The sequence below is a fragment of the Sturnira hondurensis genome, unplaced genomic scaffold, assembly GCF_014824575.4.
Source record: "Sturnira hondurensis isolate 20B ecotype Veracruz unplaced genomic scaffold, ASM1482457v3 Scaffold0024124, whole genome shotgun sequence".
NCBI lineage: Eukaryota > Metazoa > Chordata > Mammalia > Chiroptera > Phyllostomidae > Sturnira > Sturnira hondurensis.
This window is the reverse complement of record NW_028096755.1, coordinates 224,439-246,127: the sequence shown is the minus strand read 5'-3', so window position 1 is coordinate 246,127 and position 21,689 is coordinate 224,439. Positions and strand designations below refer to the sequence as shown.

The 21,689-nt window shown below is 60.4% G+C and overlaps 4 protein-coding genes across 5 annotated transcripts; 1 reads left to right on the top strand and 3 right to left on the bottom strand.

Moving 5' to 3' along the window:
- Positions 1-105: 105 nt before the first annotated feature.
- On the bottom strand, positions 106-3,860 carry GARIN5B (golgi associated RAB2 interactor family member 5B). The gene is made up of 9 exons (XM_037038134.1): positions 3,711-3,860; positions 3,390-3,544; positions 3,055-3,313; positions 2,759-2,783; positions 2,502-2,566; positions 2,307-2,410; positions 2,174-2,226; positions 1,996-2,084; positions 106-1,830 (listed from the first exon to the last, which is right to left on the bottom strand). Exons 1-9 carry the CDS (start codon positions 3,858-3,860, stop codon positions 106-108), a joined length of 2,625 nt encoding a protein of 874 aa, XP_036894029.1.
- Positions 3,861-6,914: 3,054 nt separating this feature from the next.
- On the bottom strand, positions 6,915-9,282 carry IL11 (interleukin 11). Its single transcript, XM_037038133.1, has 5 exons — positions 9,168-9,282; positions 8,630-9,024; positions 8,362-8,448; positions 8,071-8,232; positions 6,915-7,139 (listed from the first exon to the last, which is right to left on the bottom strand). The coding sequence occupies exons 1-5, from the start codon at positions 9,280-9,282 to the stop codon at positions 6,969-6,971; spliced, it is 930 nt and encodes a 309-aa protein (XP_036894028.1). The 3' UTR covers positions 6,915-6,968.
- Positions 9,283-14,215: 4,933 nt separating this feature from the next.
- On the top strand, positions 14,216-15,439 carry TMEM190 (transmembrane protein 190). The gene is made up of 5 exons (XM_037038132.1): positions 14,216-14,273; positions 14,366-14,401; positions 14,832-14,957; positions 15,044-15,128; positions 15,220-15,439. The coding sequence occupies exons 1-5, from the start codon at positions 14,216-14,218 to the stop codon at positions 15,437-15,439; spliced, it is 525 nt and encodes a 174-aa protein (XP_036894027.1).
- Positions 15,440-16,745: 1,306 nt separating this feature from the next.
- On the bottom strand, positions 16,746-21,618 carry TMEM238 (transmembrane protein 238). 2 transcript variants are annotated; one of them, XR_005065332.1, is made up of 3 exons: positions 19,958-21,618; positions 19,009-19,104; positions 16,746-16,864 (listed from the first exon to the last, which is right to left on the bottom strand). XR_005065332.1 is itself a non-coding variant. In XM_037038057.1 (2 exons), the coding sequence occupies exon 1, from the start codon at positions 20,499-20,501 to the stop codon at positions 19,965-19,967; it is 537 nt and encodes a 178-aa protein (XP_036893952.1). In that variant the 5' UTR covers positions 20,502-21,613; the 3' UTR covers positions 16,746-16,864; positions 19,958-19,964. The 2 variants fall into 2 exon arrangements, 1 of the variants encoding a protein (XP_036893952.1); XM_037038057.1 differs by lacking the exon at positions 19,009-19,104 and having other exon boundaries at positions 19,958-21,613.
- Between the last annotated feature and the right edge of the window lie 71 nt (positions 21,619-21,689).

Sequence of the window (21,689 nt, the reverse complement as noted above, 5' to 3'; positions counted from 1 at the left end):
AACCTCCTTCCTGTGGCTACGGGTTTGCCTGTTCTGGACATTTCACACACGTGGAGTCATGCACGATATAGCTGGCATTTTTGCCTGGCTCCTTTTCATGGAGTATCATGTTTTAAAGGGCTTGCAACATGATGCGTCCCTGCTTTCTGTGCTCCCCAAGCCTGCCCCATTCAGGTCATCCCACCAGGCATCACCTTCTTGCTGATAACTCCGGAGGTCCTGTCTCCCCAAGTACCTGGGCCAAGGCGTGAAGATGCTCAGTTTTTTCTTTGTCTTCTCCACCTTGTTCTCCGAGTCCCTCTTATTCTCAATTTCCAAGAGCTTGGGCACAAGAACTTCCAAGGATGACCCTGTAGTGGCCAGGGGACACTGGCCTGGCATCCCCGTGGTCCCCTGAGATTTTCTGTTGGGCTTTTGGGATACTCTGGCCTCCATCTTTGGGATGGAGTTCGGCAAGATGGGGGACTGGACGTCCTCCCACCTCGTTGCGGGCAGAGGAATGGGGACCTGGGAGGTTCTCTCTGTCTTCGGGCTGCTGGGGCCACACCTAGAGTGTGGGGGCACTTTGAAAGACTGCCTCTGCAGCTTCTCCGCCTCCCTGTCGGCCACCGGGGTGCTCGCCAACACCGTGGCCTGGCTGGGGTCGGGGGGCTCCGGGCCCACTGATGACCTGGCAGACACCTGCGGGGTCAAGAGCCAGGAGGGCAAACCAACCAGTTCTGGCCTCAAGGGCATCTCTTTGGAGTTGGCCAGGATCACCATCTTGGCAAAGGTGAGCTCCTTCACAGAGAAGGGCTGTCTGCGCTCCTGTGGGGCTCCCGCCGCGGCCAGCTCCTGGGTCTTGACCCACTTCTGTTGCTGCCCTGTCACCCTGGGCTTGAAGCCAGGCAAGTCCGGGGATTTCCCCTCCATCATCCCATGGACCTTGTCCTCCACCTTGCCCTTGCCCTTGCCCTTCGAGCCATCTAGGGTGATCTCCTGGGCTTTGCTGATCACGACCCCCTTTGTCTCCTTCTGGGTGGTACAGAAAGGCAGCTCCAGGGACATTTTCCGGGCCCACATCTCTGTGACCTTTGTCTCCTGGGTGCCCACCAGCACCAACGGCTCTGTCTTCCCTTCCGGCTGGCTTCTCTCAAGCACGTGCTCAACAGGTCTTCCCCTCGGCAATGAGCCAAAATTGGCAGGGTCCAGCGTCCTCTGGTATTGGGTGGGTGAAGTGTGAGCCTTTGGGGATGGGCTAGATAGGAACAGAGATTTCTGGTTTGGAACAGGACAGGGCATGGCTTTTTTGGGGATCCCTGATACAAGAGGGATCTTCCAAGACAGGGAAGGTATGGCTGGGGCCTTCTGGAGAATAGCCAGCACATATGGGGTCTTTCTGGATGAACCAGGTATGACTGGGGATTTCTGGGGAACAGGAGCTGGAACTGGGGTATTCTGGGGAGCAGAAGGTCCAGCTGGGGACTTCTGGGATGGAGCAGGCACGGCTGAGACCTTCTGGGCCTGGTCAAGGGTGAATGGATCCTCCCAAGAGATGGGAGGGCTAGAGGAGGTTTTCTGGGAGGGTGGAGGCCTGGCCTTCTTCTTGTGCTGGGGGACAGAGGAGTAGGGGACAGGCAGGTAGAAGCTGGGACAGTAGGAGTCCTGGCTAAGGGAGTTGGAGGACAATGTGCTGGAATCGAGGTCTGACAGGTCTTCCATGTTCTGTCGAATATCCACGTGGTCGTAGGAGACCAGCAGAGAAATATCAGGGCTGTTCTCTGAGATGCAATATGGAGGGGTCTTCACTAAACTGTCAAGGACCACTGCCCCATCGGATTCTGGATGACTCTGGAGGGAGTGGAGGAAGATGAGGGAAGGGGAGGAAGATGGGGGGAAGAATGGGGGGTGCTTCTCAGACACAGACCAGGCCCCCAGCTGCTCCTCCCTCAGACCCAGGGGTCCTGCGCCCCAGCTTCGCCCCCTCAATCTCAGGAGCTGGGCTCAGGCCCCCACTGCGTAGCCTGCCTTGGAAGAGGACAGCTTGTGGTTGATGGTGCTGGACACGATGCTGAAGATGGTCCGGATGCTGATGCTGGGCTTCCCTGGGAGGGAAGCAAGCAGCCTGAGCGCTAAGGGGTAGGGCCAGAGCTGCGGGGTTCATTCACAGAAGCAGAGGGAGGGGTGTGCTCACCGGAAACTTGGATTTTGGTCTGAGAGCCGTGAAGGCCGAGCTCTGGGTGGGACCTGCAGGCACAGTTTGGTGGGACTTGGCTGGCGTCCCCGTTCTTCTCCCAACCCCACTGGGGACATGGTCCCAAGCCTACGTTTTCTCTGTGGCTTTCTTCCCAGGGCCAGGCTGCTCCAGCTGAGACCAGATGAGAGGCACGGAGTCACCCACGGCCTGGGACTTGAGTTGGCGCTTGGGGGTCTGGCAGAAGGACGAGGAAGGGAGGGCCGTCAGGAGGCACAGCCCCTTGGCCCTTTGCCCCTCACCCAGAGCCCTGCGGGGGTCTGCTCACCTTGGCCTTCCTCTGTTTCTGAGACGTCAGCATCTTGTAAGAAAAGGTGGGGTCAACAATCATGGCTGAAAAGAGAGGGGAAGACCTGAGTCAGGATCCCTGATTCTGGGAAGGACAATGGGAGAGGGGACTGGTGGGGAGCTCCGCCAGGGGGCAGACAGAAGCCTTAAGGACCCCAGTGCTGGAGGCCCCCACCCAGACATGGCAGAGGAGAAGCTGAGGGGCAGTGAATCCCGTGGGTGCCAGAGTCTGCTCACCTGACCGTCTGCAGCGGGACTGGTTCTGTGGGTGGAGAAAGGACGGTCAGGAGGGGCAACCTCTTCCTGGCTTCCACATCTCCACGAGTACCCAGCCTGGGACTCCAGGACCCAGCCTCTCCTCCCTCAGACCCAGGAGTCCAGGCCCCCAGCCCCTCCTCCCTCAGACCTAGGTGCCCAGGTCCCCAGCCCTGTTCCTGGGGACCCTGGACTTCAGGCTCTTGGTCCTGGCTCCCTTTTGGATCTCTCACCATCACTGCCCGCTGGGGTCTGTGTGAGTGTGAGCATGCCCCCACCTGGAGGGTCCAGGTGGAGGCCGGAGGTGCCATCTGGGCCAGGTCCGAGAGGGGCGTTTTCAAGGTCCTGGGGGCCCAGAAGGTGACTGGCTCTTGGAGCAGGTGGATGAGCCGGATCCAGCGGTCAAACAGAAACGCCACCTCGCTGTCGGGGGCGTTCAGCTCCAGGTAGTAGTAGCGGCCTGTGACCAAGCAAAGCTCCAGGCGCCAGGCAGACAGGTTGTGGACACGGAGGTGGACCAGGTTCAGCGGGATCATCCTGGTGGAGGCAGGAGATGGAGAAGGTAGAGCAGGAGATGGGGGTGGGGCGACAGGGGGTGGAGGGGTGCAGGCACCTGGTGAGGACGAGGTTGGAGCAGTCCCTGGCCTCGGAGGGCCGAGCAATGAGCAGGAGGTCTGGCAGCACCGGGCTGGGCAGGGAGGCGGCCACACCCATGGTCAGGTGGTTGCTTCTGTGGTGCACGTACACGGGGGCCCCTCGGCTGGTCACCTGGGGGGGGCCAGGGAGGAGGGCTGGGACCACCCCTTCCTGTAATGCTCTGTGGCACCCCCCAGACCAAGCCCCTACCCCCTGAGTCCCCAGTGGCCCCAACCGCCCCCAGCCCAAGGGGTCTCACTCTGCCCCTCTCTGCCCCAGGGCGCAGGGAGCTGGAAACCTGGACAAAGTTACTCTCGAACATGGGCAGCGGGTAGAGGGGCAGGTACTCGCCCTTCTGGAGGGTCCTCTGCAGCTGGCCCAGGGTGGGGACCCACTGTGGGGGGCCTGGCAGGGGGTCCGGGTGCCTGATGTTCCAGAGCCTGTTCATGGTGGCTACATAAAGGGGGGGTCACCCAGGGCACCGAGTCACTGGCCCTGGCTTTGAGCTCAGCTTCCCCAGGGCTTGGCCATGGCCCTGCCAGGGGTGGTCTCCCTGGCCTGGGGGAGGAGCCTTCCGTGGAGGGGCTTTGTGACCTCATCAGATACACGTGGGACTCTTCCTAGGAACTCTCCCGAGGGCCATGGGCTCTTTTCTTCTCTGGGGATGTGGCCTGGAGCCCTGGGGAGTGGGGGCAGGGGATGTGAACCAGAAGGTCCCCCGCCCCAGACTCAAACTGGTGACTGGACAGGGTCCCCTGGGAAGGTCTGTCTGAGATGTCGCAAATGAGTAGTTCAACAGAGGGTTTCTGACTCTTTTTTTAAAAAAAGATTTTATTTATTTAGAGAGGGGAAGGGAGGGAGGAAGAGAGGGAAAGAATCATCAGTTTGTGGTTGCCTCTCAAGCGCCCCCTACTGGGAACCTGTCCCGAAACCCAGACATGTGCCCTAACTGGGAATTGAACTGATGACTCTTTGGATCACAGGCTGGCGCTCAATCCACTGAGCGACACCTCCCGGGTCAGGTTTCTGACTCTTAAGAGAGGGTTCCAAATACAGCTACCACCCACGACTGGCCCTTCCTTAGACCTTGAGTGAGAACCATACCCCACCAGAGCCTCAGTTTCCCCATATCAAATGCATTTGTGTCTGTGGTCACAGCTGCTGTCTGTTGAGTTAGAAAGGAACACACCCTTTGCAATGAGCCGGACTTGTGGCAGAATCACAGCTGTCTCTCCCTAGCTGTGTGACTTTGAGCACCAGGCATACCCCCCAGCCTCAGTTTCCTTTGTTTGTAAAGTGGGGTGCAGTGCAGGATCCAGGGGACCACGTAAGTAAAACCCTGCAACTTCAGGTGCAGCCCAGAACTGGTGCTCAATGAACAAGTCCTTCTTGAGCTGGAAGGAAGTATTCCAAGTCATGAAATCCAAAGACCTACAGCCAAGATTGCTGTATCCAGCAAAGCTTTCATTTAGAATGGAAGGGCAGATAAAGTGCTTCTCAGATAAGGTCAAGTTCAAGGAGTTCATCATCACCAAACCCTTATTATATGAAATGTTAAAGGGACTTATCTAAGAAAAAGAAGATTAAAAAAATGAACAGTGAAAGGACAACAAACTCACAGTTATTAACAACCACACCTAAAACAAAAGCAAACCAAGAGGACAGCTAGATCAGGAGAGGAACCACAGAAGTGGAGAACACATGGAGGGTTAGCAACAGGGGAGTGGGAGGAGGAGAAGGGGGGAGAAGATACAGAAAATAAGTAGCATAGACGGTAGGTAAAAAATAGATAGGGGGAGGGCAAGAATAGTAGGGGAAATATAGAATCTAAAGAACTTGAGACACGTGGTCATAAACTAAAGGGGGAAAGGGTGGGGGAGGGGTGTGCAGGGTGGAGGGGAATGAAGAGGGGAATAGAACAACTGTAATGGTATAATCAATAAAATATATTTTCAAAAACAAGTTCTTCTTGTCCCTTTCGGAGAGCCTTTTTTGGGGGGGGGGAGGGGGAAAGGGACTGGTATTCTGTCATTTTACACTTGATCTTAGCCCAAAGGCCGAGAAGCGATGATATTCTGTCATTTGAAAAATAGCGTTTATTATTTTTTAACAACATGTCATGCCAAATACATGTAGCAATTTTGGAGATTACAAGCACAAACGATAAGTCACCCACAGTGCCACCCCGCACCTTCTACCTGGAGGCAGCCGTTGTCAACATTTTGGGACAGTTCCTCCTAGGATTGTTTTAAAAACATGTATACAGAGAAGCACAGAAAGGGGATCAGCCTGGTTTGCAGCCTGCTCTTCCTGCGTCCGAAGCAGCCTCTGCACCTCCCTCTCGCCGGATGCGCCCTGATTTATTGAACCATCCCCGAGGCTGGACACATCTAGCTGGTCTCCGATTTGCTGGTGTGAACTCCGCCACCGGGAGCGCGCTTCCCCTTCCAGCTTTGCCCTGAATGAGCTCCGTCGGTCACTGGGTGGCCTTCTGGAGCCACCATGCAATTCATTCAGTATTGATTGAATGCTTACAAAATGCCAGGCACCAGGTGAGGCTCAGACCCTGCCCCTCAGGGCTCAGGGGCCCTGAGGCCCTGGTGGCCTCCCTGGTGGCCTCGGTCACTTGGGGTCCCTCCCTCTTCCCTGCCCAGGGGCCCCGACGTCCAGCCCCGCACCACGAGCCCCCATAGAAATCGCCTCTGAGTGGATATGTGTAACCAATTTGATTCCTCCTTCTCCATCTCACAAAAGGTTTCTCATGTTTTTGTACAAAAACCCACGCCTCTTTCCCCCTCCCTCCCCACCCCAACACAAAAAGTAATAGTTTAATAAATAGTATATGCTCCTGCTTAGGCCCAGAGGAGTGGGGGCCACGGAGACACTGCGGCCAGACTTCTCAGAGAGCCAAGAATCCGGGACCCCAGTCCCCTCCTGCTGGGGACCCTGAGTCCCCCTGTCTCCCGCCCACCTCCTGAAATAAATAAGTATAAATAAGGCACAGGTGTCCCTGCCCAGGTCTCCCAGGGGGACTATCTCTAACTAGGGGGAGACAATAGGAAGGGGGGGGTCCTCTGGCTGCCACGCCCCCAGTCCCAAAATAAATAAATAAATAAGGTCTGGCGGTGAAGGACGCGGGCCGCTCTGGGTGGCGGGTCACAGCCGAGTCCTGAGCAGCAGCAAGCCCCGCACCGCCCAGTCCAGAGTCAGGTGCAGCCCCCCGAGGACGGCGTGGGCCGCCCGGACGCCTCCCCAGGCTGAGGCCGGTGGGGCCAGCGGGGGCGCCGGCGGGTNCTTCTCAGAGAGCCAAGAATCCGGGACCCCAGCCCCCTCCTGCTGGGGGCCCTGAGTCCCCCTGTCTCCCGCCCACCTCCTGAAATAAATAAGTATAAATAAGGCACAGGTGTCCCTGCCCAGGTCTCCTAGGGGGACTATCTCTAACTAGGGGGAGACAATAGGAAGGGGGGGGGTCCTCTGGCTGCCACGCCCCCAGTCCCAAAATAAATAAATAAATAAGGTCTGGCGGTGAAGGACGCGGGCCGCTCTGGGTGGCGGGTCACAGCCGAGTCCTGAGCAGCAGCAAGCCCCGCACCGCCCAGTCCAGAGTCAGGTGCAGCCCCCCGAGGACGGCGTGGGCCGCCCGGACGCCTCCCCAGGCTGAGGCCGGTGGGGCCAGCGGGGGCGCCGGCGGGTCTGGGGGTGCCTGGGGCAGGGCCAGGCGAGACATCTGTGGGAAGAGGACAGAGTTAGCAACAGTCCATGGGTGCAGCGGGATGGGGGGCAGGAGGGTCCAGAAAGGGGTGTTCGGAGCCTCTGGTCAATCAGGTTGGGTTGTGGCGGGGGGGGGGGGCACTGTTCGGGCTGCATATTTCCAGACTGTCTCTGGCCTACGTGGTGGGTGCCTGGGTAGGCAGTTCAGGAAATGAAGGCTGTGCCCGAACGGTGAGGGTTCCCAGGGCCATGGCCAGGGAATCGAGGGGGAGGTGTGTAGGGGCAGGGCTGGGGGACCCTGGGGCTGGGTGAGGGCTGGGCGCTGTGGGCTCTCACGCCTGGGGCAAGGCCTAGATCTTGGGGCTGTGGCCTGAGATCTCTAGAACTCACAGGCGAGGCCTGGCTTTTCACATGTGGGGTCTCAGAACTGGGAGCTGGAATTTGAGGTCCAGGGTCTTGGGGAGTCTGGCCCAGGGGTCTTAGGGTCTTAGGTCTGTGACTTTAGAACTCAGGATCTTGGGGCCAGCCTCATGGGCTCACAATCAGCACCTGGAGTCTTCAGGACGCAGGGCTTATCGTTTCAGACCTTGGAGTCTAGGTGCTTTAGCTCCAGGGTTTGCTCAAGTCAGGGTCTCTACTTCGTCATGTTGGGATCTGGAAAATCTCAGGGTCTGGGGGTTCAGAGTTTCCGGGGCTTGGGTTCCGGAATGTGCTGTCTTGGGGCCAGGGTTTCCACGTCACTGGGGAGGGTTTAGACTGTTGAGTCTTAGGGCTTCAGAGTTTTAGCGGGAGTTTTGGGGTCATGAGATTGTGGGGTGTCTGAGTTTCTGAGAGGAGATGAAGAGTTTTCAGGCAGGACTTTGGAGTCTGGGGCCTCGGGACCACAGGATCCTGAGGACACGGGGCAGGGCGAGGGGGGGGAGGGGCTTTGAGCAGGGGCGTCCTACCAGGAGCTGCAGCCGCCGCAGCAGCCGGTCCAGCCGTGCCTGCAGGGCCCCCAGCTCTGGCTCCAGGGTCCGCAGGGACGGGCCTCCCGCCCTGCGCAGCCACTGCACGTGCCGCAGGTAGGAGAGGAGGTCTGCCCGAAGTCGTGTCAACACGCCCGGCAGCTGGGGGAGGACGGGGCGTGGGGCTCGTCAGCAGCACCTGGCCCGGGGCCCTGCTGTCCCCCAACATCCCCGGACCCCGTCCAAGGCTCAGCTCCCTCCGTCACCCCCATCCCTCTTCCCGGCTCTCACCTGCAGGGCTCCCAGCGCCCCTGCACTCATGGCCAAAGTGGGCAGGGAGTCCAGATTGTGGTCTCCTTCGGCTGGGAATTTCTCTCTCTGGTTGGGGCGGGGGAAGCTATGAAGGTGACTCTGTCCAGCTCTGGGGGGTCCCTTCATCCCCCAACCGCAGGCCTCAAACTCCCCCCTCCCGCCCCACCTGTACCACCGTGGAAGCCCAGATACCGCCCGAGCCTCGGTCCCCGTCCAGGTCCCCCGCCCATCCTCTCGTCTGTCCTACCAGCTGCGCCGCCAGCTGCCGAGTGTCCGCGAGGAGCGAGCGGGTCAGGAGCACGGCGCTGTCCAGCTCGGCCCGAGGGTCTGGGGAAGCCTTCGGGGGGCCGGGAGGTGGCCCTGGGGCAGCAGCCCTCTCTGGCCACAGGCTCAGCACGACCAGGACCAGGCAGCAAACACCTGCGGGCGGGAGGAGGCAGAGGGCTCGGGCGGGGACGTTCGGTCCCAGAGAGGAGGGCTGGGGGTCCCGCGTCCCAGGGCGGAGCGCCCAGGGCCGGTTGCCGGCCCGGGCGGGCTTCCCTCTCCCTCTCCCAGCTCTGGCTGCCCCGCCCGTCGGAGCAGACGCGGCCCCGGGCGGGTAGACGGGCCGGGCGTCTCCCGTCCGCCCCCGGACGCCGGAATCTGGGCCCCGGGGCGGGGCGTGAGGGGGAGGCACAGGCCAGAACCTGCCCCCTCCCGGGGCCCCGGGAACCCCGGGGCCGGACTGAGAGCAGGGGAGGGAGCTCCGGCCTGAGACCCGGAGGCCCTAGACCCTCCCCGGAGACGCGCCCGAGGCGGTGCGCCCGCCGCGGTGCGGGATGCCCCGGCGCACCTGGGCTGGAGAGCCCGGCGCTGCAGCGCGGCGCTGGGGCTCCTGCCGCCGCCTCCCCGGCCGCCCATCCCCCCGGGACCCGCCCTCCGCCTCCCTCAGCCAATCAGCGCCCCCCGGGCTGCCCCGCTCCCGCCGCACACCCCCAGCCCGCCCCCCGGGCTGCTCCCGCCGCTGTCCGTCCGTCCGTCCGCCGGCATCCGTCCCTCTTCCCCGGTTCTGTCTGCACCTCTGTCTCTGCGTCTCTCCTCCTGCTCCCGCTCTCACCTCCTTGGGCTCCCTGCCTCAGTTTCCCCGGTGCAGCCTCTGTTGGGGTCCCTGGGTGTGTGCGTCCCTCGTCCCTGGGGCCTCCTTGGGCGTCCCGGGCCCTCTGGGGTCACCTCGCTGCGATCGTGTCTCTGCCTCTGCGCGTCCCCACTTCTCGATGTCCCCGAGTCTCCGTCCCTTCGTCGCTCCCTTTGCCCGTCCCGCTCCGGGTTGCCGGCTTCCCCAGACTCTGCCCTCCTCTCCTCGTCTGCCTCCCCATCGTCGCTCCCTCTCGCTCCCGTCTCGGCGCCCCATTCCGCCGTCTGTCTGCTCCGCACCCTCCCCGCCAAAGGTCCCACCCTCCTCCCTCCCTGCTCCCCCACCCATCCCATGAACTTGAACCAACTTACTGTTCATGTCCCCACAGGGTAGGGTTCCCCAGGGCAGGGGGCAGGGAGCTGGGGGCCTTTAACCCTTCCCTGTCCGCTGCCGGGGGAGCCCCAGGGGTCAGCTGGGCCTCGGCCTGGGGAGGGGAGGCATGTGCGTCGAGCAGCCAGGGCCTCGGCAGTGAGGGAGTGTGTTCGCCTGGGGGGTTATATAGGGGGCCGGGGCGGGCGGGCGGGGGGCAGGCGGCAGGGGAGGGCGGCCTGACACATCCTGACTCACCCTCCCTGCCTCCCTTTTCCATTCAGACGGAGCCGGCTGCCTCGCAGGGCTCACGCCGCCTCGCTCGGAGGAGGGCACGGAACGAAAAGTTGGAAAAGTTGAAAGGGAAAGGGGGGGGGTGGTCGGAGAGGGGCTGGTGAGGTCATTGGCGTCCCCTCCCTCCACCTCCTCGGCCCGGCCGCCGCTGGGGCAGACACACGCGGCTCAAGGGCTGGGGCCCGGCTGCGGGTGGGGGTCCTGCTGGACCAGGGCAGGCGGCGAGATGGGGGGCTGGGGGGAGGGGGTGACGGGGGGCCTGAGAAACGGGGCGGGCCTGGGGAAATGGAGGCTCCGGGTGGGGGGAGCTCCTCCAAGGGACAGAGAGAGAGGGAGGAGAGTTGGAGAAACTGAGGCTGGGCAAGGACGCAAGAGGCACACAGGCAGATGGGGCCACTGGGGCCCAGAGGCAGAGTCTGTGGTGCAGCGACAGAGAGAGACCCACAGAGAGGCAGCAACCCGGAGAGGAGAGGCTCGGGGTCAGGCAGCAGAGAGGGAGAGGGGAAGGTGGCACCGTGAGAGACTTGGAGAGACCCACCGTGACCCCCTGAGGAAGAGGGACAGAGACACCGTGGCATCTCAGAGAGAGAGAGGGGGGACCAGGGCCCAGAAGACACTCATGCACAGGGAAAAACGGAGACACCAAGTCAGAGTAGCAAAGAGAAAGTGGCCCCACGTCACCGAAGGAGTCAAGGTCAGGAGTCAGCAACCGGGGCAGACTGAGGGGAGAGCTTTTCTCCAGGTGACAGGTAGGGTCAGGAAGGTGAGAGAGAACCAGAGATGGGGACGACAGGGGACCCAGTGAGAGAGATGTTGAGGCACTCAGGAGAGGTGGGACCTCAGGCCCTGAGGCTTCACCCCTGTGCCCTCAGTTTCCCTGGTGAGGTCATATCCCCTTGTGAAACTGGGGATAGCTGAGTACCCCACCCCACCCCTCAAACACCTCAGTATGGTCAGAGGGAGCTCACTCAGGTTTAAAAAAAGCCCCCCATCATTCAGCTCTCAACAAATGTGAACCATGGCTGTGTTTGCTGGTTTTTATTAACACGTTCAGGGAGACGAAATAGAAGGAAAGATGTAGCCATCGGGGGACATGATGTGGCCGCTGAGAAACGTGCAGAGAGCAGCCCCTCGGAGGGGACACTGTGCAGAGATGGGGACAGGAGAGGCGCGGGAGCAGGAGAGGGAGAGGGGTTCAGGGGCCAGAGATGCTGGTGCAGACACGCAGGCGGAGAGCGCCAGGTGTGTGGGGCAGAGGTGGCCGCCAGTCGGGTTCGAGGCAGAGCCAGTGAGGGGCTGACACAGAACCCAGATCCCCAGGAGCACCCCGCCCTCCCCTCCCAGGGTGGCAGAGAGAGGCGCGATGAAAGTGAGAAGACAAAAGGTGACGAGCCCTTCCAGAGGTCTCCCTGCAGACCCCCATCCTGGCCCCCAGTCTGTGCTGAGCTGGCAGGGGGGCTCTGGGGATGAAAGGCAGCTGGAGTCATCCCTCACCACTGGGGGGGGGCAACTGCTGAGGTCCCCAGGGAGGTGAGGTCACAGCCCCCCCATGGTGGGACATGACCTCATCGCCTCAGGTAAGCACGCACGCGCCCTGTCTCTCTCTCTCCCTCTTGGTCATGGCCACCCCTTCCACGGCCCCCCAGGGGCCCACCCCAGCCCCTGCTCCCGCTGGGACTTAGGCTTCTGACCACTGGGTCTCCACCCCTCAGGGGGCCTGCTTCCGGCTGAGTCAGTGTGGGGGGCCCAAGGCTGCGTCAGTGAGGGGAGAACTGACGTAGCCCCCCCCAGACCGGCGGGGGCCAGCCAAGGTGACTCAGGCCACCAGCTTGGGGGATGGACTGGCTTCAGGGAATGGGGACTGGGCCTGGGGCAAATGTGAGGGCAAAGATAGGGGTCGGGTCAGAGCAGCCCCATTCACCTACAGGAAACCTGGGGAGCCAGCCATGGCCCGCAGAATGGACCCACAGAGTCCAGGTCCCCGTCCCCTCCCCCCTCAGACCCAGGTGTCAGGTGTGCAGGCCTAAAACCCTACTCTCTAGAAAGGTGGAGACAAATGGGGCGCCGTAGCGCAATTTTGGGGGATGTTCCTTCGGGGGAGATCAGCAGCCTGGGTCCGTGGTCCCCAGCTGGGACCCGTTCCCACATCTGCCTAACCCTGACCCTGGGGCTGTGGGGTCCCCTTCCCCCAGGGGCCCCAGGAGGCTGAGGGAGACGGGGCGGGTGTAGGACAGGATCTCCAGGTCTTTCTGGGGTTGGGGACACTCGGGCTCCTTCTGTGGAAAGGAGGGCGAGGAGAGAGGCGGGACTGGGGAATCCCAAACAGTGAGAGAGGATGCCAAGCAGAAAGAAAGACAGAGCACAGTGACCCAGGGTGAGAAAAAGGCAGAGATGCAGAAACAGTACCCCCCCCCCAGATGCAGAGAGACAAGCTCGCGGGCTGAGACGCAACACCTGGGGAGACAGGGGCCTGGGGCTCTGAGGGGGGGTCTCAGATGATGAGGCGGGGAGATGCCACCGGGACGTGAGGAGGGGGCCCAGGGTCCCCGCTCCTGTGCTGGCCCCCAGGCGAGGTGGGGCCGGCTGGTGTGAGGTCAGCAGGTCCCAGGCCCTGTGTGTGTGTCCGTCTGTCTGTCCCTGGGGGGTCCTGTCTGGCCTCTGGGGGGTGACGGGGCAGGCGAGCCGCAGAGGCAGCCCAAACCTGTCATTAGCGGTGAGGGCCGTGACGGTGGGGCCCCCCCAGTCCCAAGCCGCGGTCCAGGGCCCGGCAGCCCCGCCCCCACCCCACCCCCTCCTTGATCCCTGAGGAATCCCGGGAATTGGAAGTGGGTCCAGATGATGTTGACACAGGAAACGGTCAGCAGCTGCCTGGCCTCAGCCCCACAACCCCACTGACCCCCACCCCCGGCCCCCTGCCGAGCCCCCTCTGACCTGTGTCATCTCTGACGGAGGCAGCCCAGGGCCCACTCAGCTCCCACCAGGATGTTTACAGATGACAGAATGCAGTCAGCCTCACGGGGCTTCCCAAGAAGTGGGGTCTGGATTCCTGAACAGTCACTCTCAGACCCCCTCCCTGGCCCCCTCCAGGAGTCCTGCCCCCCCCCCCCGCATTCCCTCTAAATCAGGTGTCCAGGCCCCCAGGTCCATTCTCCCTCAGACACAGGAGCAAGGACACAAAGACTCGCTGCCACAGGAGAGAGCTCAGCGCCCTCTTCCCTGTCCTGCAAAGGAGAGTGGGACTTCAATCAGGAAGAACTGGGGACTGCGTGCCCCCTCCCCCCGACTGAAGGACAGACCCCAAGCCAGAAGTTTGAAGCCCTACATAGGACCCCTTTCCCCATTTGCTAGGCCTTGGTGGGCAAACGTTCTCCCTGCCCATGAGACCCCCTCACCCCTGGGCCCTGAGGTCTACCAGACAGGCGTGGATAAACCCCTCTGATCACATACTCTCCACCAGGGTGCCTGGACCGCCCCCGAGGCCAGGGAACTCCTGAGCAAGTGCGTGACCCCTACTGTCTCCTTGCCCTCCCTCCTAGGCCTCTGGTTGCCAGGGGGTTCCCCTGAGCGATGGGACCCACCTAGGAGCCCTTCTAAGCCTCAGGCCCTCTTGCCCTTGACCCTTGGCCATGAGGCCTCGGGAGACTCCAGAGCTCCACATAGAGCTGCTTTGCAGGCCTTAGAGCACTAACTGGGAGATTCTCTGGCAAGGACTCGGGTGCCCGCCCCTCAGTCCCCTGGTGGGTGAGGGGGAGAGGCCTGGAACCCCCACCCACTTTCCATGCAGGTCACTAAGAAGGCTCTTCTAGCTAGGCCCCCACCCCACCTCCAAAGCCTCTTCCACCTGGTTGCTAAGAAAGCAAGTCCCTAGCCACCGGGCGTGACCAGACTAGTGTGACACCCCCTTGCTTCTTTCTCGTTGCTAAGGGGGCTCCGCAGCAACAGAACTTGGAACCCTGGGGGCTGGGTGGGCAGGCGAGCGGGTGGGGCCCCCTGATTGCTGGGGGATGGCCCTCAAGGTCTGTCATCACAGAGGCCTCAGGGGTCTGAGGAGGTGACATGGTGGGCTGTGGGATCCCCGTGTTGAGCCTCTTCCTGCTGATGCAGGGCTCAGTAGGTGAGGGGCCCCGGAGAGAGGGTCAGAGAGCTGGGCAGGGGGCTTCCTCACCCTCCTGACAGCGCCTGACCCCATCTATTTTCCCACCACAGATGGGAATGGCATCCAGGGTTTCTTCTATCCGTGGAGTGAGCAGTGGATAAATCCTGGGTCCCCAGGGCCCAGACTAGACTCTGGGGTCCAAAGGGAAGGGGGTGTGGGGGCCTGGGTCCCTGGGTCTGAGGGAGGAGGGGCTGGGGGCCTGGACCCCTGGGTCAGAGGGAGGAGGGGCTGGGGGCCTGGACCCCTGGGTCTGAGGGAGGAGGGGCTGGGGGCCTGGACCCCTGGGTCTGAGGGAGGAGGGGCTGGGGGCCTGGATCCCTGGGTCTGACGGAGGAGGGGCTGGGGGCCCTGGACTCCTGGATCTGAGGGAGGAGGGGCTGGGGGCCTGGACCCCTGGGTCTGCACAGAGCAAGCACTAGGCAGTCAGCCAGCAGAGCTTGGCCTTGGGTTGCTGGAGCTCCACGGCCCTGGGGGCCAGGCTCTGAGATGTCACGGCCACGCGTGGTCGGCCCCCAGGCTGTGAAGGAGACCCGGGAGAACGGGAGAGCTGTGGGGGTCAGGCGGCCATCAGGAACCCCAATCTCTGTCTGCGTCTACGATGCTGCTACCGAGACGGGTTCTGCTACCACCAGCGGCTAGACGGTGAGCGCCTGGAAGACAGGGCCCCCCCAGGGGAGGAAGGCTGGCAACCAGGACCCCCGAGTCTCAAAGGTCTGAACTTTGTCCAGAAAACCTGCGGTGGAAACACATGTGGGCGCTGAGCTGGTCGTGCGCAGCTCTTCTCTTTCTCATCTGCAGCATCATCTTGTTCTGGCAAGTGGGGTTGGGGTTCGGGAGGGTTCCGGGGGGGCCCCCAGTGGAGCAGGTGGATAGGCTAAGGCCGAGTGTTTCCCCTTCCGGGCAGGTGGGCTGAGAAACAGGATATGCTGCGCCTCCCCGGGTTCCTGCAGGGCAAAGGCAAATCGTCCAGGGCCGTCTCTCTGTCGTCCCAGGACCGGGGGAGTCGGAACAAGAAAAAGGCCTCCGCGGGCAGTGCATCAAACACTCTCCCTCTGAGGAGCACCCTGGGCGACTCAGGGGCCACCGAAGGGGGTGAAGAAACAGAAGGGGAGGATGAAGATTAGGGGTGCCTCTGGGGGGACCCCTCAATAAAGGTATAGCATATAGCCCTGGCTGGTGTGGCTCACTGGATTGAGCGCCAGCCCGCGAACTGAGAGGTCGCCAGTGGGATTCTCAGTCAGGGCACGTGGGCTGGGTCCCCAGTAGGGGGCGCGCAAGAGGCAACCACACACGGATGCTTCTCTTCTTCCTCTTTCTCCATCCCTTCCCTTCTCTAAAAATTGGTAAATAAAATCTTTAATAAAATCTTTAATAAAAAATTTAAAAAAGATAGCCTTCGCTGGTGTGGCTCAGGGGATTGAGCATGGGACAGTGAACCAAAGAGTTGCTGGCTCAACTCCTGGTTGGGGCAGACGCCTGGGTTGCGGGGCTAGGTTTTCCGTGGGGCTCGCTCAAGAGGGGGCCACACACTGATGTTTCTTTCCCTCGCTTTTCCTTCCCTTCCCCTCTCTCTATTATAAAAATAAAAAAAGATAGAGCATATAGACTGGTGGTCTCTTTCCGGAGAGCCATGGGAGCCGGAGGTGGATGAGCCCCGGGGGCAGCGGGCATATATACACGTGTGTGCTTCAGTAGGGCGGTGGGTTGAGTGTGGGGCCTGGGCTGTGACCAGGGCGGGTATGACCTGAGTGGGGCTGGAATGAGGAGTCGGAAGGAGGAGATGAGCGGGGAGGCTGTGAGCAGAGGGGACCTGAAATGATGAGGTCCCCCAGGCTGGTTCGGGGGCCTGGGCTGAATGGCGGGGGTTCTGGACGGAGGGGATCTGAAATGAGGGAGTTGGGGGTGGCCTGAGTGGGGCTGGGGGGGCGCACTTCAGCCAGGGGGTGTACCCCTCAGCTCTCTTCCCGTGGGAAGCACCACCGCCCCTGATGGCCTCTGGTACCCACTATGGTATCATGTGTCCCACCCCCTACCAGCATCTGCCAGGCTCCCCACCCAGTGCCTGAGCACAGTGGGGGTCCCTCTAAGACTCATCTTGGCCCTGACCCTCCTTCCTCCCTCCGGTCCTTTCTCAGCCTCCCACCCACACCAACCTCCCCTCCGAAAGTTCCCCCCCAGTAAACATCCTGCAAGGTCTAATTTGCCCCTCTGTCTGCTTCTCGAAGGGCCCCAAACGAACAGAGGGGCCCGGGTGGAGGGAGGTCTGGACCGAGAGGATGAGCCTGGGCTCAGGCTCCTGGGGGAGCTGGGCTCCTATGTCCCCGGGGGCTCTGGGATCGTCAAGAGCAAGTGGATGTGACCTAGTGCACCTGGGCCTTCCCCACACCCCTCCCTATGTGATGTCCCTCTCCCAGACAGACAAGCAGAGCCGGGAGGCAGTCATTTATCCAGGTGACAGAGGAGCATGGGGAGGCACCCTGGCGGCCACAGGATGTTGGGAGCAGCTGCACATCTTGGTCGGGTCCTGGCAGGTGGGGCCATGAGCTGGTCTGCAGGAGGGAGGGTGGTGTTAGTGGCTGCTGGGGTCCCCGTATCCATGTGTCCCCTGTGCCTGCTGCCCAGGGGCCTGGGAAATGCAGGGGAAGCCCTTTCCACCTGCTTCAGCCCCTCGCCCGTGGACCACACACTTGCCCACTGGCTCCTCACCCCTCCATGCCCTGGTGGCTGCACATGGGACTTGAACTCCCTGGGACACAATGGTACAGGTGGGGGATGAGAGACCGGGACAGGCAGAGGTGCGGAGACAAAGAGACACTGGAGACAGGGAGAAAGACTGGAACAGAGACATGGGGACAGACACAGAAAGAGACACAGGCAGGCAGAGACTGAGAAAGGTGACGGAGCGGGGGACAAATGATGAAGGCGGAGTGGGTCTTCATGGACACACATGAAGTTTGGCCCTGGAGTTGGGGGCGGGGGGGCACTGGAGTCAAAACCTATGGGTTCCTCTGTGAAAATTCAAGCTGTTCTTCACAGGCTGGGAACACCTCGTCTTTCCCACTGAGGAGGAGCCCTGTGTCTGGATTCCATTCATCCATCCATCCATCCAACCACATCCACTCGCTCCTTCTAACAGCGGCCTACACTCCCATCAGCTTGGCCAGTTTCTGGCAGGTGGTTCTAGCCATGGAGATCCACCCAGCGCTGGCAGACTTGTGGGCGTGAGGAAGCATTTTTCGGGGGTAACTGTAACCACAGGCGGTTACTTCCGCATTATATGCCCAATTTTGTGTTAGCTCATGCTCCCCCTATCATACAGCTGTTCGTCTTTTCCTGAAGTGGTTTCCTCACTTGAACCACAGGACAGAACATATGGCTATTTTCTTAATTCTCACAAAGAAGGGTGTATGCCTAGTATTGCTCTGGATGTATACAAGAAAAGTTCATTCATCACATAGAAAGAATGTTTTAAGCCCTGGCTGGTGTAGCTCAGTGGATTGAGCTCGGGCCCGTGAACCAAAGGACCGAGGTTCGATTCCCAGTCTAGGGCACATGCCTGGGCTGCAGGCCAGTTCCCAGCAGGGGACGCACAAGAGGCAACCATACATTGATATTTCTCTCCCTCTCTCCTTCATTTCCTCTCTAAAAAAATAAATAAATAAAATAGTTTTTAAAAAACTAAAAAAAAAAAAGAATGTTTTAAGACATTAAGGTTTTATGGAAACTCCATTTCAGAAACTGATTCACTCACCCACCCATCCATTTGATCCCCCTGTCCATTCACCCATTAACAGACCCAACCATCCACTCATGCACATTCTTACCCATCCGCCCAAATCATCCTGCCTACCACCCCTTCACTCATCTACCCACCCACCAATTCAGTCATATCTATCCAGCCAGACATCCATCAGCCAATTTATCTAGCCATCCAGTGATCCAACCACAGCCACCCATCAACCAACCTATCCATTCATCCATCCATCCCCCCATCCATGCAACTATCCATTTGTCTATTCATGTAACTGTGCATCCATCCACCCACTCATCCATTCATCTATGTACCCACCTATGTATCCACCCACCCATCAACTCATCCATCCATCCATCCATCCATGTACCCACCTATGTATCCACCCACCCATCAACTCATCCATCCATCTACCCAACCATCCACTAACCCATCCATCCATCCACCAATCCATCCATCCATCCACCAATCCATTCATCCATCCACCAATCCATCCATCCATCCACCAATCCATTCATCCATCCACCAATCCATCTATCCATCAACTAATCCATCCACTTACCCATCCATGAACTAATTCGTCCATCTATCCAACTAATCCACCCATCCAACTAATCCACCCATCTAGCCATCCATCAACTAACACATCCATCCACCCATCCATCCATCCACTAATCTATCTATCCATCCATCCACCCACTAATTCATTCATTTGTCTCTCTATCCAGGCAATTCATCCACCTATTCATTCATCCATCCGTCCACTTGGGTCATCATCAACCTCTGATTTCTCGGGTTCTCTTTTTGCTGGGAAGTGCTAAGAACCCAGATATCAGAGACTCAGACCTCACCTCCAGGGGCTCCCTGCTGGGTGGGAGAGGCAGTACCAGCACACACAGACACGACACAGGATGATGATACAAGCAGTAATGGGTAACTCACAATGTGAAGACCCAGAGAAAGGCAGCAGAGTTGAGTTGGATCTTAAAGGACACAGGGGAAGTTTTCTGTGCAGTACAGACGGCAAGGGCACTCCTGCTGTAGGGAGAGCATGAACAGAGGCCAACTGGTGTGAGAACCTGGCTGTCAGTAGTCTGAGGGACATCGCCAGGCTGCAGGGAAGGCGTGGTGCTGAGACGCAGTGGGCCCCCTCTGGTTGAACCAGAGGGCAATGGGGAGCCTCAGCAGGTCTTTGAGCAGAGGCATGCATGCTGGAGAGTGTGTTCAGGAAAGGGAATAGAAAACACAGGAGGGATAAAAGGGAGGTAAGGAGCCTTCCCCGAGTCTTGGCCTGTGTCGGCATCACTCTCCTGCCTCGGTAGGTCATTCCCACTCTTACCCCCTCTCTCTTTAGACGTTTTGTCAGGAGAATCCCAGCTGTGTGCCCCTGGACAAAAGGTGACATCATTTTGGGCCTCAGTGTCCTCCCCTGGGATGGGGAAGATAAGAGTAGTGTGACCTTGGAGACCCAGGCACACTTAGGATTACATGAGATCTGGTGCGTCTGGGAATTCAGGGAGGGACCTCCAATCGAACAGTGACTTCCCTCATCTGGAGCAGGGAGGGGGCATTCATGCTTGCTCTCTCCATCCTCTGGGTCTCTGCTACTCTCCGCTTCTCTCCTTTCCTAACTTGACCTGGTCCTGTGTCTCTCTCGCTCCACTGTCTCTATCTCTCTATCTTCCCCTGTGTCTCTAATTCCATCTCTCCCGAAGTCCCTCCCTTTCTGCCCTTTGTCCCTCCCTCTCTCCCCTAGGTCCCTCCATCTCTCCTTCAGTCCCTTTTTTTCTCCCACAGTACCTCCCCTTGGTCCCTCCCTCTTTCCCCTCACTCTTGCCATCTTTCCAGTTGTCCCTCCGTCTCTTCCCCGCCCCTCCTCCCGGAACCTCACCTCGGGCTCACTCAGTGCCCGCGCCCGCCGCCCCGGGCGCGGCCTCGAGAGTAGCCAGCTGCAGGCGTACGCGGCGGGAGCCGGCGTTGGGCGGCTGGGGCGCGCGGGTGGCGCGGCGCGCCCCCCGGGAATCAGGCGTCGTACGCTGGCCCGCGGCGGCTGAAGCTGGCGCCGACCAGCGGCGAGAGAGCTTGCGCGCCAGGCGCGCGAGCGCGGAGGGCTGCAGGCCGTAGTCGCGCTCGAGCTCCTGGCGCGAGATCTCGATGTTGCCGGTGTACCAGAGGATCCAGCCCAGCAGGCTCATGAAGACCAGCAGCGCGCCGGAGTAAATGAGCAGGTCGCCGAAGTCACGACCCCGCACCTGCAGCTGCGCAAACACGCCGGTCAGCAGCGACGCCATGCCCGCCACGTCCAGCGCCACGGCCAGCAGCAACGCCATCCGGCAACGGCCCAGGCCGGACGCGGGCGCGGGCGCGCTGACCGGCGGGGATGGTGTACCCGGCGTGGGACCCTGCGGGGCGCACACTGCTGGCGCTGACGCCATGGCCCTGCTTCGCCGCTCTGGCTCCGGCGGGGAGCTTTCCGGGTGCCGCCCGGCCAGGGGCGGGGTCGGGGACGGCGCCAGGTGTACCCGGCTGCCGTCCGGTCATCTGAGCCGGGAGCCTATGGACGGGCCCCGGGTGCTCCTCGGCCGGAGTTTCCTTGCAGGGCCTGGGGCTGAGGCATAGGAGTGGCCCAGGACCCCTGCACCCCAAGGAGCGGAAGCAACACATGGAAAATATTCTGGACTCTCTAATGGAGGCAGGGCGGGGCGCGGCGGGAATCTGGGCCTTGTTCTCTTCAGACCATCTTCTGGGGCCTTCTGTGCACCCACAGTGGGGACAGGTAGTGTCAAAAACAAGGATCAGACAAGGCCCTCGAACACCAGCACCTCTGGGACTCAGGGATCAGCAGTCACAGGCCCTGCGAAGCCAAGGTTTCGCGCACTTATTGTCTGTCCCCTGGAGCCTCCTGGGTGCCACCTCCTAATGAATGTATGGAAGGCACAAAGGTGTACCCTTCACAGGACCCTGACCCCACCGTCAGATTCATGGGGGTTGGTAGAGGCGACCTAAGGCATTGTCATTTGCTTTTGTTCCGTGGGCATCTCGCCGGGTCCTGTGCTGGTGAGGCTGAGGACTCGGGTAACACCAGGCAAGGCTCCTACCCCTTAAAGGTGATTCAGAAAATACACAGGGTCGAAACAAACGGGAAATACGCTTCCAAGAAGTTTAACGGGTGGGACATAGCGGACTCAAGGGAGCTGAGCGAAAAGGTATGAGACGCCTAAAGGAAGGAACCAAAGGCTTTCCCAGGCACGTCTCTTTTCTTCCAATTAACTCGCCCACAGAGGAAATCCACGCTCCCCTGGGTGGGGCAGTCTGCGAGAAGTAAGGTCTAGCTTCTCTCTCAACCCGACACTTCCATAGTTTATTTTAAGAGGACCCTGAAGAGGGGAACTTAGGGGAGGCTGCCGGGATTCCGAAGGGTTCCGAATGTGGCCGAGTGGGGCCCAGTGTTGACGAGTAGGTCCGGGAATGGGCCAATAAAGAAAGGCGGCTCCCTTCTCCGATGAGCGTTTCCGGAGGGTTCCGAAAATACCCGAGCGAGCCTTCCACGGCAATAACCGGGGGTTTACGAAGAAGACCGGAAGTACCGAGACTCCAGGGCTAGGCTTAAATGCTTAGATCAC